The 19180-nt window shown below is 42.7% G+C and overlaps 1 protein-coding gene across 1 annotated transcript in view; it reads left to right on the top strand.

Annotated features, from left to right (window-relative positions):
* LPAR1 (lysophosphatidic acid receptor 1) overlaps positions 1–12907 on the top strand; it is a 43839-nt gene extending 30932 nt beyond the window's left edge. Inside the window, exon 3 of the mRNA XM_010139505.1 lies at positions 12606–12907. Coding sequence (XP_010137807.1) covers positions 12606–12907 — 302 coding nt within the window. The remainder of the gene's footprint in view (positions 1–12605) is intronic.
* The last annotated feature ends 6273 nt before the right edge of the window (positions 12908–19180 follow it).

Raw genomic sequence — 19180 nt, 5'->3', positions numbered from 1 at the left:
TTTTTTTTTTTTTTTTTTTTTTTTGTGGTTTCAGGGTCTATTTATATAGAAGAAATCTTTCAGCCACAGTACACACAGTAGCTGAAAGGCAAGCCTTGGACACTTCTTGGACACTTTCAGGTGCCATACTTTGCTTAGCAAGGGTTAGATTTAGAATGGTAGAGTGCTGTTCCCAAACACCAACTGAAGCACCAGGATCAGTTCAGTATGCTGAATCAAACTCACATCTCCATCTCCAGTAAGTGTACAAAATGTGGGGAAACTCGGTCGTAGTGAGAGGACGCGTCACTCGTCTAACCCAGAAGTAATTTTAATGGCTAACCATTGAAGTGGGTGAGGCTGGGGTTCCCTCACTGGTAGTGATACGGGTGTCTAATGCATTCTGCATTTTTCCCTTGCTTTGGTTTTCACCTGCTTGTCCTGACCTAATGACAACTAACTAACTGTGTCCAAAGCATCACTCCTGACATAAGCGGTGTTCCCAGGGTTTTTCACAGCTTGTGCTCATGAGAGAATGGGCTAGCTGAAAACACAGCTTTTTCTTCCACAATATAATGCATGGTTTGGCAATGTGACTCTTGAAGCTATGAGTGAAATAAAGGCTAAGTTTTATCAGTGCTGTCTTCTGTGTTAGCCTGAAGACTTTAAATCAGTACAGATTCTGTGATGGTAAATACAAAGGAAATCACAGAGAAGCTGCCACTGGAATCCGTATAATTACCACCAGCAATAAAACATTTCCAGACTTGTTCACTGTATTTCCCATTTTAAGTATGGGAAATACTGTTGTTACCGCAGCAAAATTATATGCTGCAGGACAGTGAACACCCTTCTGACAGGGGAAAAAGTATCTAGTGTATACCATAGCAGTGCTTCTTCCTGCATAATAGTATTTTTAATGAACCCAGAGACTGGCTTCATAGGAGTTGATAAAATACTAATCTTTCATTCTGCATTGCACCAGAGACAAAACTTACAGTATGATGGCATCTTGCCCAGACAGGGGAAAATTAAATGTTCTAAAAGAATTCAGAGGCATCTGTGAGAACTAAGAGGTAGCTGCATCCCTTTAAACCGCATCTCATCTTCAGAACAGAAATATAGACCAAAAGCTGTATTTTCTGCCCGAGTTATCAGCCTCTTCTAGACAGGTTTAAATGAGAACATACAGAATTAAGAGCTAAAACATGCAATTCACCCCTCTGATAAACTGTCAGCATATACTTGCCACAAGAAAAATTTGGGTGGTTCTTCACTCAGTGCTTCTTCTGTGAAGTGCAGTGCTGTGTCTGTCCGCTATGATTCTCTTTTGTCATCGCTATTTGTGGACGCCTTGCTGGTAGTCTGATAGCCCAAGCAATACCTGTACGGCCTTGACACTGCTTGGGTGGTGAGAGGAACAGGTGACTTGCTCTAGCACTGTTGTTCGTGTACAGTCTGTCCAAGGCTGCTTTGGGTTTAAGACAGTATTTTGATTTGTTAGCATTCAAATAAGGAGTAGAAGGTCTTTTGGGGAAGAAGGCTATCCTAACATATCTTAAAGACAGACTGATTTTCCAGTATTTTATTCTGGATGATATCCACTTAACCAAGGTGGCTTTTCCCCTGTTGTCCACTCCAGAGCTCATGCTCTTCATTTTCCCAGAGAAGCACAGATATTACGGTGGATTCTGCTTCTTAAAGCTGTTTTGTATAATGGGTCTTAATGCAGTTCCCTCAAGGGATGTTTGCCACGGCTTAATCAGCTAGCAATAATCAGGTAGATTGCAATATGGCTATTGAAAAATAAAAGCACACTCAGTTTTCTTGCAGTTGAGGTAGAGCTGGAATATAATACATTCTTTTTAAGTATCACTACATTCTTGTAACACTGTCTCCTATTCGTGGTATGGTACTAGCACAGGATAAACAAATCTTATTGCGATTACGGAACTCATATTTTTCTTTGAATAATATTAGTTTCATCTTATGTAAGAATCCAAGCTGGTTTTTATGTATTAAATTGCATCCACCCATGCTTCATTCGGAAACTTGTGTTACAACTGGAGTTTATCCAGACATAATACCAGGAACACTTAATGTCCTTAACAACAAAAGAAAATAAAATTAAACAATCTCTTGTACCAAAGTTGTTTGAAATCTGCTAAACAAACTGTATTGTTTGGGTGGAGCTTTGTGGCTATCCCTGGGAAAGTACCAGAATACTGCAGGAGTATTTGGATTTCCAAAGGAAAAGTGGTTTTTTTCAACATGGCCGTGAATGATTTTTCTGTGATTGAAAACTGTAGATAGAAGTGGTGAAGCACCCAAGCCCCAAAAACACAAATATACCTTGTGGAGGCAAGCAGAACAAAGTCCAGTTTGTGAGCCCTGCCTGCAGGGTGCCAGCTGTCCTGCTGCTCCTCAGATGACCTCTTGCAGCAAGCCTTCGTATTTGCAAAGACGTGTTCATGTTGCCACCAGACCTGGTCACCTCCAACTGCTCCACTTCTGGGACCTGAAAGCCTCATCCAGACCCCTAGGGCAGAGTTCTTTTGCTATTGAGGACAGGTCTGTCCCCCACCCAGTGCCCTAGGTCATGGCCATGAGCAATCAGTGACCATAAAGAGGATGCTGGCTGAGTCTGAACCGGAAGATGCAAGTAGGTTGCCAGGTATAGACTGAAAGACAGTTTTGTGCTTAAAATTTTCCCTAGACAACTTTGTCCTGTTTCACTGTGACCCAGGGAGACCAGTACCATGAGCCTCAGGAGCCTCTTATCAACTGGGCTTTTGTGCTCCTTTTCCAGTCATGCTACCGCCACTGGTTTGGGACTGCGGGAGCATTTGTGTCTGTAATACAGCATAAAGGCTCATTTAGAGTGAGTGAAAGTTGAAAGAGACACCAAAATTTCGTCTGTGTGTCAGGTTTTTGGCAACAGCAAAACTCCATGGGGACTACTGTTTGTCTTTACACAAAGATAAATGCTCAGATTGCTTTGGCAGCAGCCAGGCTTTTATTCAGAGATTAGCTTCATGTATCTTTATGAATTTAGAAATCAGTTGGAATCCTGACCATTGGCATTTAACGACTTCCTGGTTTTGTTTAAAATGCTTTTTATAGATAAAAGGCTTACTTTCTTCTTTTGTGGGGGCCGGTGGGGGAGCACATTCTCTCTCCTGCAGTCATTAGATCAGTGGCAAATTCTATTTCTCCTTAACAACCTTTTGATTTGAGAGCTTCAGATGGATGCAGATAAACTGCCATGAGCTCAAGCTTCTGCTTTTCTTTTTGAAAGGCAGTTTGCAGAAGCCACCTTTGCAACATGTTCTTTAAAACCACAATGAACATGTGTTTGAAACAAGGAGGTATTCAAACACCTTTGATTTACAGGTAGCAGTTGAGAAACAGTCCTAATCTTCTCCATTTGCATTAGCTTTTGATTTCTCCTTCGGAGATATCAGCTAAGGAATACTTGAGGCCAGATGGATCAGCTGGCCTGAGACTAGCAAACTCATTTTACAGGACTACAAGCAGCAGGCAGAGAATGACATTAAGCGAGTGTTAACCTGGGCTAGCGTTTAACAAGCACCTATGAAATAAACAGTTCAGTTCTGACAGCTTGCTTCTGTTCACGTCTCATTTTGTCTTCAGTTTGTTTTGTTTTGTTATTGGTCCTCCCCAGGCTTTTCTTTCTGTTGCTGTTTAAAATTTCAAAAGCTTCAGGTCCTACAGAGATACACAATGGCTTGGAGACCGCATGGTATCTGAAACACCTGCGTCTGATGCCAGACTCTGTGGAAACACCACCCAGGGTCCAGGTGGGAAGACATCCAGCAGATAGGACCTCCAGAAGGAAAGCCAAGTGTCAGCATACCCTGCCTCCAGCTCTTGGCAGCGAGTTCTCAGGGGCAGCAAGCACAAAGTGCTGCGGAGAGCAAGCTCCTGAGAACTCCCACACCTGCCATTTATGAGTCCTGCTGAGGGAAAGCTGCTGTTCTTCATTACCTCTGGCCTGGGCTTGCACACTGAAACAGGAAGAAAAGACCAAAGGTGTCCACGACACTAAGAAACAGAAAGGTGTGATGGCTGTAGATGCAGCCCCACTGTCCACAGGCATTTTCTCTCTGAAGATCTCCATGCTCAAAGACTGTGGTCATGCAGCTAATGGTGCTAATGGGTTTGTTGGCTAACGATTGTTGTCAACACCCTGTGAAACACCATGGTAGATCAGGTTTTTCTTCAGCAGGCCCTACATGTAGCAGGTGTAGATGCATGAGTGTGTCTGGTTTAAAAGAAGGGCTTTGACCTAAAGATTTCACTGAGGAATTTGTAAAAGTGAGTATTTAAATGATAAATTGACAGGAGCAATGTGGTGATGTGAGAATTGGAAGAGAACAGGTAGAGCAGAAACCAACCCATAACAAAGGAGTCTGTATTTATATGCTTGCAGGAGTATCAGTTGTCAAAACCATATGTCCATTGAGGAAGTTTTTTTACTTTAATTTTTTTCTGAAAAGAAAGAAGGTGATGACTATTAAAAGGATGAACAGACACAGGTGAAATACCAAATGCTAAGGCCCAGAATGAGGTGATGCTAACATACACTGGAACTTCACTCTTTGTGGGCAAGGCTTGGTGCTCCCTCCAGCTCAGCTAGAGCACAGGCAGAGCCCCAAGGAAGCTTTCACATTAAATCACTAGAATATTTTAAATCAGATAAATGATTCAAGAAGGAAGCAGTTCCAGGTTCCAGAGAGGGCGTGATTTGTTGACAAAGGTAGCCATGTCTTAAACACTGAATAAATTCTGTGCACAGGAGTTCAAAGGTGAAGATTGATGTTTGAAGCAGACATATACAGTATTCCAGCTGGTATGGGGAAATATGTTTTGAGCAAGACGTGATTTCTGTTTTCCTACATGATCCAGCCATTATTTCATCCACAGTCTGACCAAACTCAACAGCTCAAAATCCCAGAAAAACATTCAGGAAGAGGTTGAAGTGTGCACATTCGTATAGCTGTGTAGGAGGTAGGAAATCAGAGAATGGATTCAGTACTAGCAGAAATGGTTTATTTAAAAATCCCTTTGCAAACCATGGGTGCAGTAGACTGAAAAATCTGGCAAACTCATCAACGTTTCATGTGGAGTTCAGATACTTGGAAGAGCTGAAGTCAGGATTTTATCTATGACCTGCATGTTCAGAGCTGTTCAGCTCATTGGAGACTAAAATGGGAATCCCTGTGGTTGGGGCAGATACAGTGAAGTTGTGAAAGACAAGTTGACAGCTCATAATACCCAGTTCCTCCCATATCCCTCCTAGCTGGGTATTTTTGTCTTACCTGCTTGGGTCTTCTTGCTCCAAATCATCTTCTGAGAAGTATATGTATGATACTGTTGCATGAATATGAATCTGGATTTCATTTAGCTTTCCTTTGTTTCTCATTTCCTGTTTTATGCTGCTGGAGATATCCCCCCTTCCTTTCATGCACAGTCCCACCAGAGAAATGTTTGGCTTGAAACCCAAAGGGGCCATTACGTCAAAGTCTCCCAGACACATGTCAGAGAAAGCAGTGTTTTGCTCTCAGTCAAAAACTGCACAGCTGTGTTACAAATTTCTCAGTAATTCAGAATTCATACAGCTTCCTTAAATAACACCACCTTGAATAAATGAAGGGGTTTTGATAGCACCCTTGTCAACAAGACCATTCTTACTGGCACACTGCATGCTGCTCTCCCCAGCATGAGTTATTTTTCAAGGATTGTCTTGCACTGTGGTCCTCCCCAAGCCTTTTGGATCTGTGGATGGAGAGGCAAGCCTTTCCTATCTGCAATTCTGCAGAATTTGCCAGATTTATCATAGGATTATTTTATATTTGTTAATCTCATCTGTATGTAGTAGCCGTGTTTTCTTTTTTCACATAAAAAATTCCATAGGTGGAAGCAAACCTTACCCCAGTGTTGACTATTTCCAGCAGAAACTACAAAAACCAGCAACAACTGTGTTTTCATCCACCAAGAACTATAAGCTATGTTGTAGTAATGTTGTGGCAGAATCAGGGAAGATTATGTCAGACTAGAATTAGAATAATTACTCCTACACTCTGTATGTTTACAGCATGATAAATGTTCTTCATGAATCTTCTGCATATATAATAATTCAGATAATAATAATAATTTTAAATTTCATTCTCTAGTATTTGTATCTGGGGAAAACAATACACAGCTATAAATAAGCACTATCTATCTCAGGCAGTACTTATCTCCATTCATGCTATGCAAAAGAATACACAGTGTGATAAGGGGAGTTATTGATACAGCTTACAGATGGCTAGGGCATGAAGAAGTGCAGTTGTGTTGCAGCTAATGAGCTTGCTCCTCAGATAGAATAGCAAGTGGCTTTCCCTCCTGAGGGTGAGATTGTATTGGGGCATGGAAAATTCCAGGCATTTCTGTAGCCCTTTTTGGCTATGGTTTTGTTCAATAAAACAACTCAGCTCTCCATAGCATTGCTTTCAGCCTGCAGAAAGTGCAGCAAGACCTTTCTCCCTGTTTGTAACCGGCACTGATCCTTAGTGTCTTTTCCTCTCTCAGTCACCACCATCGCAGTGGAGGAGGTGGTGTAGCCACCCATCACAAGTGCCACTCTGAGAACGGGAGGAGATTTGGAGAAGACAGCAGGTGAACAATGGAAGGTGGGCAGCAGCAGCAGAACATGAATGTCCCTGCAGTTCTCTGTTTCTGTCATCTTAACAAAACTGTAAACACAAGCAAGATCTTTTTTCCCCATTCTCTCCTCTCATTCTGTAAAAGAGGCCCTTTCCATATTTTTCATCTCCATATGGACTTCTCCATATTTGCAGGGTGCATTTGAGACCGTACCAGAAATAGTAAAGTCAGGGTCAACACACAAGACAGGCGGAAGAGGGCATGCAAAAGGAACCGCAATATGGTTAAGCACGAGGAAAAGGATGTTTCAGAATAGATGTGCATTGACAAGAGCCACTGGAGCCTTCCAGGGATGGCAGGAGCAGAAGCACTCCTTTATTTTGCTGTTGTGAGTTGGAAAGAAATAAACATTCATGAAATAAATGCAAACTTATGCTGTCCAAGGCAAAAGAAAAAGTAAATGTGTTGCTTAGGAAATGCTTTGCCTGCTAACCTGAGAAGTGTCCTGAGTAGCCATCCGGTCTGGTATCCTAGTAATGAGTGACTAGTTAATCAGTGTTTATTCTTATATAACTTGTTTCTTTTCTGTTGATGGCTTTTGTAGTTGTTTTCTCTTCTGTTTTTCTAGTCATTCATTTTTGTGTGACATCATGGTTGGTTTCATATGCCTACTGCCTGCAACAGTTTTTACTCGCAATCAAATCTTGCTATGAGTCCATGCCATGCTTACCCAGGAGTTTCCAAGCATCCAACTACTGTGGAAATACAATCCACACTGCTGTACCAGCTGAGGGTTCAAGACAGATATGGTATTGTCTTACCATGTGTCGCGGTTTGAGGAGGGGGGCTGTTTCCCCCATACCGAAAGGATGCGACGGACTGGTTTTAGCTGGGAATCCTGCCAAAACACACAGAAAATTTCTGATGCTCATTAAAAGTTTTGATAAGGGCTCATTAGGCTTTAATTGGGTGAGGAAACTGGTAACACAGGTAAGCGATAGAAATAGGAACGTTTAATGAGAGAGATGCCCTTGAAGGTAGAATCGGACTGAGAAAGGGAGAGAAAGGGATGAGGGAGAATACATCTCGATTGGGCTGATTCCCGCCACTTACAAACTTCACCCCACACTGGCTCACCACGCCAGTACGGGGCAGGGGGAAAGGCAAAAGTCCGCCCGTAGAATCTTCCGTTCATCTGCGCAAAGCTCGATCATGGGTGCTCCTGGAGGCAAACCTGTCTGCAAATAGACCTCTTCTCCTTCTGGGGTGGCTGTAGGAACCTCTGCCAAGGAGGAACGCTGCTTCCAGACTCCCCCACACATACATCTGCACCGGGGGCTGGCCAAATCGTGTCTTAAGGGAATATCTTCAAATTCTCCTGCGCGTAGGGGCTACTTCATCCGCCGCAGGAACAAGGGGTACCGCTGGGTCCATCCATCAGGGCAAGACAGTTCATTAGACCACCCCCACCGGGAATCGGCAGTAAACGGAGAAGGTCCTACCCATGTTGCAGAAGGAGTCTTTTACTGCTTCAGGGACCTAGCAGGTCTTGGACGTGTCTTTCTCTCCGTGATAACAGTCTCTCCTGTCCGAGGGCGTAAGCTACAGGAGTCCTCCACAGCATATCTGATAGGAGCCGCGGCACGGACGGCATAGAGAGGAGGGCAGATAGAGCAGAGAGGGGGAGAAGCAAGATGGCAAAATGGCGTCGAGTCTTCTCGCACGCCCCGTTTTATGACTTCATTCATGGAGGCGTAGTCTCCTTCCCGGAAGCCTGGGAGAACCACAGCTCTCTGGGAAGAAGAAAGCTGGACAACATGGGAGCATCCGGTTCCTCCATGCTGAACCCAGGACACCATGGTTATTGGAAAGCCCTCAGTGGACTTCTGCTGCAGTGCACAACGACAGCCTATGCACAAGGTGTCGGCATTTTAACCCTGTTTGAGAGGTATCACAGAGTAACAGAAAATGAGATTAGTGTCATGACTGCTTTGTGGTAACTCGGATTTCCTGCTGTAAAATGTGCCTCTCAGTCTATAGGGACTCTTCCCCTCTTGTCTCCTTAAATCTTTTTAAAAGATGCAGTGTCATTTCTCTGGTTACATCAAGCTTTCCTGTCTCATGGCTAACCATTCACCCCTCAGACTGATGGGCATTTCTTCCTCTCGTGGCCCTCTCTTGACAGAGATGCAGACCAGACCTTGGCTGTGCACCACAGAGATGTTCCTTCTGCTGCAATCACACATCTCAGTCAGCTTCATGCAGTGCCAGCACCTCTAAGCACTGCCAGGGTTGGAGGTCTCACCCTAAGGAGCTACTTGTCAAAGAAACAGTGCTCTTCAGCCATGGACATGCCATCTGCAATTCTACTCATGTGTGCTAGGCTCTCCTAGTGCCACGGCATGACAATGACATATTGACAAAGATGAGCAGGTCTGATTCACTGAGTACAATAGATCTGCTTTGAACACCATTGTAACTTGGGTTTGACTGAGATATTGTAAAATGTTAAGATACACCTGGAAATTACTCACACTGTATTTTGGGCTGCTCTCAGTTCAGTTCCTGAGCAGAAAAATACATCAAGATTTTGGTGTATGCTTACAACTTTTCAGTATATGGCAGCAAGGAAGCTTTTTTTCATTGTTTTATTAGACGTGATATTTTTAAATCTTCATTCTTGGTTAAATCAATGCACAACAGATTTCTGGAAAGGAAAAAATTTAACCTCACTTTTAGCTTAGCATCACTTGACTTTGATAAATATTCCAAGTAAGAAGTAGACAAAATAAATGTCAAGCTTTTTTTTCCTTCCAGGGAAAGCATTCCATGTTTAACAGATGATGTTTCTGAAATCTGAAGTAATAGGAGCCTGACATTTTTACGTTCTTTGCATTGTACCTAACGCAAACACGCCCTTAATGTGAGCAATGTTTTCCAGTATTTTCCAGGGTAGTGACAGTTAAATAACAAATAAGAAAACACGAGGCATTGTTTGTTTCACCATTTGCAAACAGTTAACTTAATAAGCCACAGGAGCCATTAAGCTTGGTGGGAGGTTTTGCTAGGAAAATCCCAGGGGCTAAAGTAAAACAAAACCCACTGGGCTGCATGGGGCTGACTTCAATGGCCTCTACTTCCCCGTAACAGATGAGCTGTCTGTTCAGATGCTTGAAGCTAGACCTGTTTGCACAAGGGTGCTCTCCTGGATGATGTGTGCTCCTCTGAAACCACTGCAGCCACGTGGAGGAAACAGGTCTGAAAGTCATCCTAGTCTGCGGCTGCGGGCCAGGGCAGCAGAAAGCCCATGTTGCCCAGGCAGGTCTGGAGCTGGGCTGCATGGATTTCTTCTTCTCTCGACACCCCGACTGCCAGTGAGTCATTAACCCAGCTCCAGCCCTGGCGTGAGGAGCAGGATGACAACTTGCAGAATAATGACTTCCATTCTCTTCCAGAGCTGGGTGGGAAGATGACAGTTTGGTTTTATCTTTTATTTCAGTGTAGTATGAGCTATGCAGATCAGTTAGGTGCTTGTTCAAATGCAGTCTGCTTTTTCTTGAGTGCAACCACATCTAGCCTCAACTTATAGGTTACTGGACCTGTCTGAGATATCAAGGAGCCCAGAGAGGCTCAGAAACTCCACCTGAGACCACCTTGTTCAGTGCAGTGGGCTGGATGTGGTCTTTTGTCAAAACTTTGAGACTTTCTCATGGATAAATGCCTACAGACCTCACCATACTGCTGCTTGTTGTTGCTGCTTTCAACATAGCCCGAAATGATAGCCACAGAATGTTCTGTTTGGCATATACAGTTTCTCAACAACAGATTTGAAAGAAAAATTTTGAAAAAAATTGTTGGAAAATTGGAAGCTTTCAATTGCAACTTTGAAAAACACTAGGAGAGTTTTCCTGTCAGCTCCATTGTTCCCACATTGGACTTTTTAGCTATAGGCCTGGTGAGGATGCGTCATCATCTTTTGTCCTTGACTGTAGATCCCATGACTTGCAGTGTTCCCGTCTCTGATGTCGTTCTCCTGAGGCAGCCTGTAATGAAGAAAATACATGCTCAGACTGGAACAAAGTCTACCACTGCCTCACTAGCTTGGAGGTTGAACAAAACACACACAATTTCAGCAGTGAGTGGTTGAATTTGAAAGATTGGCTTGGTTTCTGCAGAAACCAGCTCAGCAGAGCTTCTCCACGGAGAGAGAAGCCTCTCTTTCAACACAGACAATCCTGCAAGTAAAGAGAAGCGGTTTTCTACTCTTCTGGTAACACGTACAAGGAAGGGTCAAAACACCATGGTCCTTCGTATGGGTTTCAAGTACATTTTTTGAGGACTGATGAAATCCAGAAAAGCTGCAGACAAAAGCTGTGAAGTTCATTCATGCGTTTGATGACACCTCAGTGTGGGAGAGTTTCGCTCCTATGCTGTAAAATTTCTGCCGTCACCTAAAAAAGTCATTTGGCCAAAGACATTGGTGCTTTGTACTTGAAGCTGGCAGTTCACCTTCCTGCAAAGGGAAAGAAGCTTTGTTGGTTGGCAAAATGGTAGGCATGGAGTGGCACTGTGGCACCATCAGTTGCAAGCCAGCTCGGTTTAGGGATACTTTTTGGTACATAGAGAGCCTGTGTGCTGTTACCTGGTTGCCAACCAGTGTCTGTAGCCCAGAGCACCCTGCATGTTTGCAAAGACCTTCAGAAAATGTTCTTCTGTTTGATATAAATGGGTTTGGTATCCAAATAGGAAAGTGTCTGCACAGGTTACAGTGGCCACTGCTCCATCTGGAAACAGCTGGCACCTTCTTGGTAGACACTGCAAAAAGTCTGCATGCTGTGTGTAATGACTGTAGTCAGCTGCTAGATCTGCAGGGGAAGCATCACTGCAGGAAAAAATAGATGAGGTATTTAAAAAATAAACACCACACTGACAGGAGAACCAGTTTGAAAACAGCGCTCACAGGGTAGTGCTGGGAAGCCCTTATTGCTGCTGCCTGCACTAAGTCTGCCCACCGATGATAAGACCATGGTTCCACCTCAGTCAAGCATGTGAGCCTGGAAAATCTCAGGAGCACTGCCATCGTTCTGACATGATTGGTGTCTAAGGGCTTTCCCAGCGCTGCTTATACTTAAAACCTCTTTGACCTTGCAGGGAGTTAGCATCTTTGTTTAACACAGTACTCCCAATAAAGTGCAAGGCATTTGATTTCATTTCTGCATTGAACTCCGAATTTTTGTTCTGGGCTTTATTTCCCTCAGAGCAAAGCAGAGGAAGGATGGAGGAGCATTTTAATCAGAGTACGACTCTTTGGCATTTTCACTATTGAAGCCTGAGAAGCCTCTGAATTTCTGTTGAATAGACAGAAAGAAAAGAAGTAGAGCCGTTGAAGGACGGCATTTCAGTGCAAGAAGGATGTGTGTTTAGGACTTTCCATTACATAATGGGGCAGAAATGGATTAACAAGACCCAGGCTTTCTTTTTCTTCAGAATTGCTGCCTGCGCCACTCTTTTTGTATTACTGATGCTTCAGTCACAGCACTCACAGAAAGGTTTTCTTTGTTATTACTAGTTTGAGAAGTAAATTGCAGCATTGTTTCTCCTGATCAAGAGATTGATTAGTCCCTTCTAGCTGAACTGAAAAAAGTGTTCCTCATTATCAACTTTAAATGCAAGTGTATTTGCCAAGCAGAGTTTCACATGGTGGGGGGGGAGGGGAATGCCTTGCTCTTTTGATGTGCTGCCCATAACTATTTACAGATCTTTGAAAGGCATCCCTCTCAACAGGTCAGTGAAGAAATAGTGTGGGAACTTTACGGAGAAAGCTTCTCTTTCTCTTGAAAGAGAAAATTAAACATCGCTGCTTCCAGCTGGATTGTTTCTTGTAGTGCTTTGTCAAGTAATGGTGCATTGTATATTTGTGGGTTTTGTTGTGTTTCGTCCACTCTTTCTCTTTCTAGGTGCTTTCATAATCTGCTGGACCCCAGGACTAGTCTTGCTGCTCCTGGATGTTTGCTGTCCCCAGTGCAATGTCCTGGACTATGAAAAATTCTTCCTGCTCCTGGCAGAGTTCAACTCCGCCATGAACCCCATCATCTACTCCTACCGGGACAAGGAGATGAGTGCGACCTTCAAGCAGATCCTCTGCTGCCAGCGCAGCGAGAGCGCAAACGGCCCCACCGAAGGCTCAGACCGATCAGCGTCCTCACTCAACCACACCATCTTGGCTGGGGTCCACAGCAATGACCACTCAGTGGTGTAAAACCGCAGCAAGGTGTGTGGCTGATGAAGAGCAGCGGGCTATGCCACAGAGTGGAATGGGTGCACAGCCTCGGGGAAGGTAACACACTCACAAGGTTTTCTCAAACACTAATGGACTACAAGTGCTTCTTTTTCAGGGAGCCCAACACATAGGCGCAGTCTGCCCCATCCACGGGACTGGCCATGCTGCAAGGCCTTTGATTTCTATTTTCAAAAAGTAGAAGGCAGAGGCCTTGTGGTGGAGGTCGTCGACAGCTCATGGAAAGCCTCGCTGAGACTTTGTCGGACTTTGCTGCGTCTTGGTGCCAGTCTGAATCAACTCTGATTAATTAAGCTTATACTTGCTTCACTGCATTTACATGTAGCCACTTAGTGTTTTTAAAAAGGGAGTAAAGGGGATAAAACTATGCCTATCATTTAATAGACATGTAATATTTATCACCATCAGCATGCTTGCGATGAACATTTTCTGTGCAGGGAGTAAAACTGTGCTCTAGTTTTCATATCCTTAGCCACATTGCCATAACTACAGTAAAAACAAAAGTATTTTTTTCTAATACAGGCAACAGGAGGATGATGGAGACTGACTCTTCTTACCTTCGTTACTGGTGTTACGAAGCATGCATGTTCTGTGTGTATGCAGTTTGTTTTAATTATGGAAAAAAAAAAGCTCATTGTAAAGTCTGCAGGAAAGTAGAAAAGCATAGACTGTACTCCAGTGTTTGTTTAGATTATGAAATAAACAGTACTCTAGTCACAAGGTATTTAAAGTTCTTCTTTGAAGTGTGGTATGAAATGTGTAACATGTGAGGGGTCCCAAGTTTTTCATGGACAAATTCTTAACTAAGGATACATCCCTAAGGCTCTTAAAGGGCTACAGTCAGGTTAGCAGATTTAAAAACAAAAGTACTTATGGCATTGGAAAGCTTTTCTTGTTCATGGCAGAAAGCAAAGGGATTTCTAATGTGAAAAAATGTATATGTTTTTATGGAACTTTTCTTGTAATTGAAAACAGAACACCGCCTGCATTTTTGCACTAAGAAATACTTGTAGGGTATCTTTTAAATGACAGACCCCTCGTTTCAAAAGCAGTGGGCTACTAAGAACCAAAGTAAAATTTTATTCTGTAAAGTCAAGACAACATAGATAGCCATCTGTCGCAAATGACTGGACCATGCTACATGTAATAGCCACACTTGCACATTGTTTTGAGCAGCTAAGCTAACAGATGGAGTTGTTCATATATGGCTGTTTGAAGAGAAATGCCACTCGTGTGAATCTCAGTTACCACGAATCAGTGTCATTATTCAAAACTCCTTGACGGGGGTAAATGTGAGAAAAGATGGGATGTTGCTGATAAAAAACTTGGGACCTTTCGCTGGGAAACATTTCTAACAATGTAAAATATATCAACAGTAAATTCCTGGGGCCATTTTCCTCATCATAATTTGCCTCTGTAAGAAAACAAAACAAACAAAAAAGAAAAAAAAAACAAAAAACAAAAAAACAAACAAACAAAGAAAAAGTCAGAGATGTATCCTTCAATGTGGAATGTGACATAAGGGACAATATTTTCCTGTTTGGACAGGGAAGAAATGAAGGCAAGGGGGTTGGTCCAGGAAAAATCAGAGTTTTTAGCAAGAAGTGAGTGGATTTTATGGTTGCAAACATAAAATTGCTTGGAAAAGGCAGTTCCTTGTTAAGAGAGGGAAGAGGAGCAAGTGAGCAAAACCTGACTCCACTAAATAAAGTGAAAGTTTTGCCACTGCTTTCAGTAAAACTGAAATTCACCTGTACAGTCAAGCCAAGTTTTGTGTGGACACTGTGGAAGATGGAGTGGGCAGAGGGGATAAACACAGCATTATCTGCCATTTGACCAAGGTATTGAATGTTCACACTTGCTTTGGACAGCTGTTTTTTCTGACTGGTTTTGAGAGCAAGTGAATGTGGAGATTGGTTTGTTTTTTATCCCCACAACTATCCGGAGAAAGAGACGAACAGACCATTTGAACTTTTTCATTTCAAAGCATCTGCTTGCTAGGCCACTCATGAATTTTTCTTAGTGCCTGCATGATGTTTGAGCAGGTAATCAGAAGGAACACGTAAGAGTGACTCGAGACAAGGAACATCTGACTGGAAAACAATTTCATTTTCTCAAGTGTTCTCCAAGTTACTTTCTTTTCTGGATCCAGGGAGAGCACTTTTTCCTGCCCTCAACTTCCCCAAGAAAGAAGGACATCACAGACACTTTTTTTTTTTTTTTTGAGGTGGGGTTTGACCTTTCCAAGTGTCCTTTTGACTGCTGTTTGCATGCTCTTTTATTGAATCTCTCCTGGACAGGATGGGAGAATGGTATTAAGAAACAGCAGCAAATCATTCACCCTAGTTTACCGTGCTGCAAGTGTGGTGATTATGAAGAAGCCATGGTCAAATATTTTTAAACCAGGGGTGTGATCGTTCATGACACGTGGGTTGGTACAGAGGCCCCTTGTGAAGGTAGATACTCAAGGAGGCTTTTCTTTTCTCATTGTAATTGTGACAGGTGGCAGTTGCTGCCCACACACATCTCTCAGCCCTTCTCCAAGGAGGCACTCAACAATTCAAGAAGCTGGGCCTGTTGGACTCTTAATAGCAGTTAAATTACAGTCGTTGTGTAGATTCATTTGGGAGCACTTCTTGCAGCAGATGGATTTTTCTTCTAAAAGGTGGATGCTTTAGATCAAAAGCAGCAGGAAGCAAACATTGCTTGTAGGATTCCACTAGAAGAACCCACTGATCATGTGGCTGCTGTATAAAAATTTCATTAGTGCTTTGTTTTGTTGACACGATCTCCCTACATCCTTGAGAAATCTCATCTGTGGATTGAGTGTTTCGCAAGCTAATGAAATTAAAGCTGCTGTGAGCAAAGAGAATAAAAACCAAAGCTTGGAGAAGAGGGATTCATTCACTCTCTTCTTTAGAGTGGTTCCCATGCCACCTGGTTTCATCTCAGCTTTTTTTTTAACTTTTGCTTCTCTGTTCAGATTTTCCAGTTTCATTGTGCAGTTGTAGAACTTACTTCTGCTATGTGAAAACATGGTGCAAAGTACTTAGTGAAAAAAAAAATTGCTGCACTTATTTTTACTTATCTCAAATCCTTCAAAAGGTTTTAGAAGACTTCTTAAAATACCAACGATCCTCCCACAGTCATTAAAATTCTTTCGTGGCTGGCTGCCTCTGGTCCAAGTAAATCCTCTTGAAGTTCAAATGTAATGGTGTTTGTTTCAGCAATTGTAGTGGTGGGGAGTTGTGTATTAAAAGAAATATGGCTGATGAAATCACTTGCAGATTAAAGAAAATGTGCTTTTCCTGCTTCATTTTCTCAGTGGCAGCACAAGTCTGAAAACTGACTTAAAAGATTGCCTTTGAATGAAGGATTATGAAGTAGAGTGTTAATTCCCTGATGCTCTCACATTTAGAGAGACTGTGAGATCCGTTAGTTCACAGAGCTGTTCATCAAAACATTCACAGGAAAAGTTGAAAATATATTCTGTGTTTGACACACACTGAATTTCTTGTCAACGCCTTTCTTGCTCCATGTTCTCTGAGATCTCTTGGTAGCTTCAGGCTGGCTGCTAACTGGGATGCTCAAAGCTGGGCAGATAGCTGGCACAAGGGGAAGGCAGAGCAATGAGGAGCTTTCTCAGTGATACCTACAACCCAACACACCTGTCTGTCCGTAGTGCCCCAGGAACGGGGTTTTTTAAAGTTGCCCCAGGATTCCCACTGGCTTTTTAACTCTGTCTTTCCCAGCTAGTCACAGATGACAGAGAAAGCTTGGCAAAAAAAGAAAGGGCAGGCATGCTATCTTCATGTTGCAAGCTAAATCTGAGTAACTTGGGTGTCAAAGAGGAAAGACGTATTTTTATAAGCAGTATCTTAGTTCTGCTTCCCCTCCAAAGTAACTTCTCAATATCAACATAAATTTTGCCTAGTATGGCGTTGCAATGAGATGAAAATTTTCAAGTCATTCTAAGGAGTATGTATTTCACTGTTACCTCTGTGCTGGTCAGGGAGTTTGGACATAACCAGTCTTGATCCCAGGAGCAATCTGTCACAGGAAACTGAAGTGGGCTCTGCTTCTGCAGTAGGTTTTGTAGCTTCTTCTGACTTTTGCATTGCCCCAGAAGTATGGTACCAGATACCAGGCTTAACTACTGCAAAGCCAGCTGGGGTTCCTCGCTGTGACGCTGACACTGCCAACTCCGTCTGTTCTCAGTGCAGTAGGTGACCATAAAGTAAAACCACGTTGCTTTTTCTGTGAAAGAAAGGAAAGCCCACCCAACAGATTGTTCTCCACGGGTGGGATTGAAGAGGACACCACTGGGTGGAGAGGCTTTGATGCAAACACCTGTAGTCTGTCTCTCAGTCACTGTAAATCAAGGTAATGCAAAGCAGAGTTGATAAAGGCATTTCTCTAGGGCATCGTCCCTACCCCACACCGAAGTTTGACTCTCTTCTCCGTTGTACCTGTTGTTCCTTTGGGTCCCTTCTGACTGTGAGACAGGATGGTGCTGGCAGAAGTCAGCCTTAGCGGACTGGCTCTTTTCCATCTGCTGCAGAAGTAACATAACCCAAATACAGGCTCTCCCTTTCTGGTCCTCTTAACGGCTTTCCTATTGAGGTATGTGAAATTGCATGTCAACCTATCATGACCTTTCTGATCAGTTCTTGCCTTTAGCAATCAGTCTGTGCTATACGCTGATACCTGTATGGAGGAGCTTTGCAACTGCTCTCTCATTTGTTCAGCACAGGCTTTACCAGTCAATTGGAAAGGCCAATCCAATAGTCAGATAGCTTAAGAGTATTAACTCTCACACCTGTCCAACCACTTCTTTCCTCCCATTTTTTTCTCCTAGAGGATTTTCTAAAAAGTTCTCATGCAGCTGCAGTTTTTGAAGTCTATCAAGAAGAAAAAAAAGGAGGTTGATACAAAAAAAAAAAAAAAAAAACACAAAAAATGAAAAACAAGGATTTTAAACCATGCTGCCGTGCTCTGTGGTATATGAAAATCCAACCTGCTGATAAGCTGCCAGCATTTTAATAAGAGCCTGCATGAAATGTTCCCGTTTGCCTGTGGTAAACTTCTGATAACCAGAAGTGTGTGTGGGAGACTCAGGAATCTGTTCATTTGTTTTCCTGTTTAAACAAAACCATGTTTGTAACGCACAAGTATGGTAAGAGCCAATGAGGTTTGGCAAACAAGTTTGCTATTAAGTGCACTTACTGTAAATGTTTAGATGTTGTATCTAGTATAATAAAGCATTTAGCATGTGTAATATGGAGTGTGCAAGAAATACCCTTCATTAGAAGAGCTGGTATTTTGGATATGAAGGAAAATTATTCAAAAATTGTGCCTGTGTGAAGGCACAGGCTGTTCTATTCTAGGAGACAGCACAGGGCTGAAACACAGGGACAATGAAGGGGTGGGTTATTTCAAGTAAATCACTTAATAATCAGTTCTGTTCCTGATTCCTGCCTGCCCACTTTTCTTCCTTTCAAGTCCACATTTGCACCTTTTAACCTCAGGCCTCCTCTTGTTCCTACATAGAGAAGATTTCCTGCGCAGAGAAAACAAACCTGCTGCATCTTCTCCCTCTCCATCTTCTTTCCTTTCTTGCTCTCCCTTCTCACTTCTCTGTTTTCCCTTCTCCTTCCCCTTCCTTTCTTCTTTTGCTATGTGGGGACCTGTTTGTCCTAGAATGTGTTCACCATTTTTATTTAACCATAGAAGGTTGACTAAACCACAAAAGGATTGACTAAACCCAAGCTGGTTGGCTTGTCTAAAGAAATGAATGTGTCCACACATGGGTTTACAAAGCCATAGGAAGGAGGAAGAACTGAAAAAAAAAATATTATTTCAATGCTGTTTGCGTGTAGCTGGCTTACGACTATTTTTATGCTGATTACTGTTCCACATTTTGAAGAAAAGAGGTGTTAGGTAAAAGGTTGATTAACACCTCTGTCTTTTGTTAGAGAAGTTAATCACTTACATACTGAGAAAAACCAAGAGTCTGCTTCAGCAAACAGGAAATACCTGTGACATTCTTAAAGTAAAATTGCAGTACTAATCACTCAGGCCATTATTAAGCACAAAAAAGTAAAAAGGGAAGAGTTTGTTTTTTTTTTCCTCTCCCCAAACCGTGGTGATTCATGACTAATGCCCTGGTGCTGGGCTTTCCATGACTGGGCATGTGTAATGTAAATCGGCCCCACAGAGCCTGATTGCTGGACA

This window comes from Buceros rhinoceros, unplaced genomic scaffold, assembly GCF_000710305.1.
Source record: "Buceros rhinoceros silvestris isolate BGI_N320 unplaced genomic scaffold, ASM71030v1 scaffold24417, whole genome shotgun sequence".
NCBI lineage: Eukaryota > Metazoa > Chordata > Aves > Bucerotiformes > Bucerotidae > Buceros > Buceros rhinoceros.
Note: the sequence above shows the minus strand (reverse complement) of the source record. Positions and strands in the feature narration are given on the sequence as shown.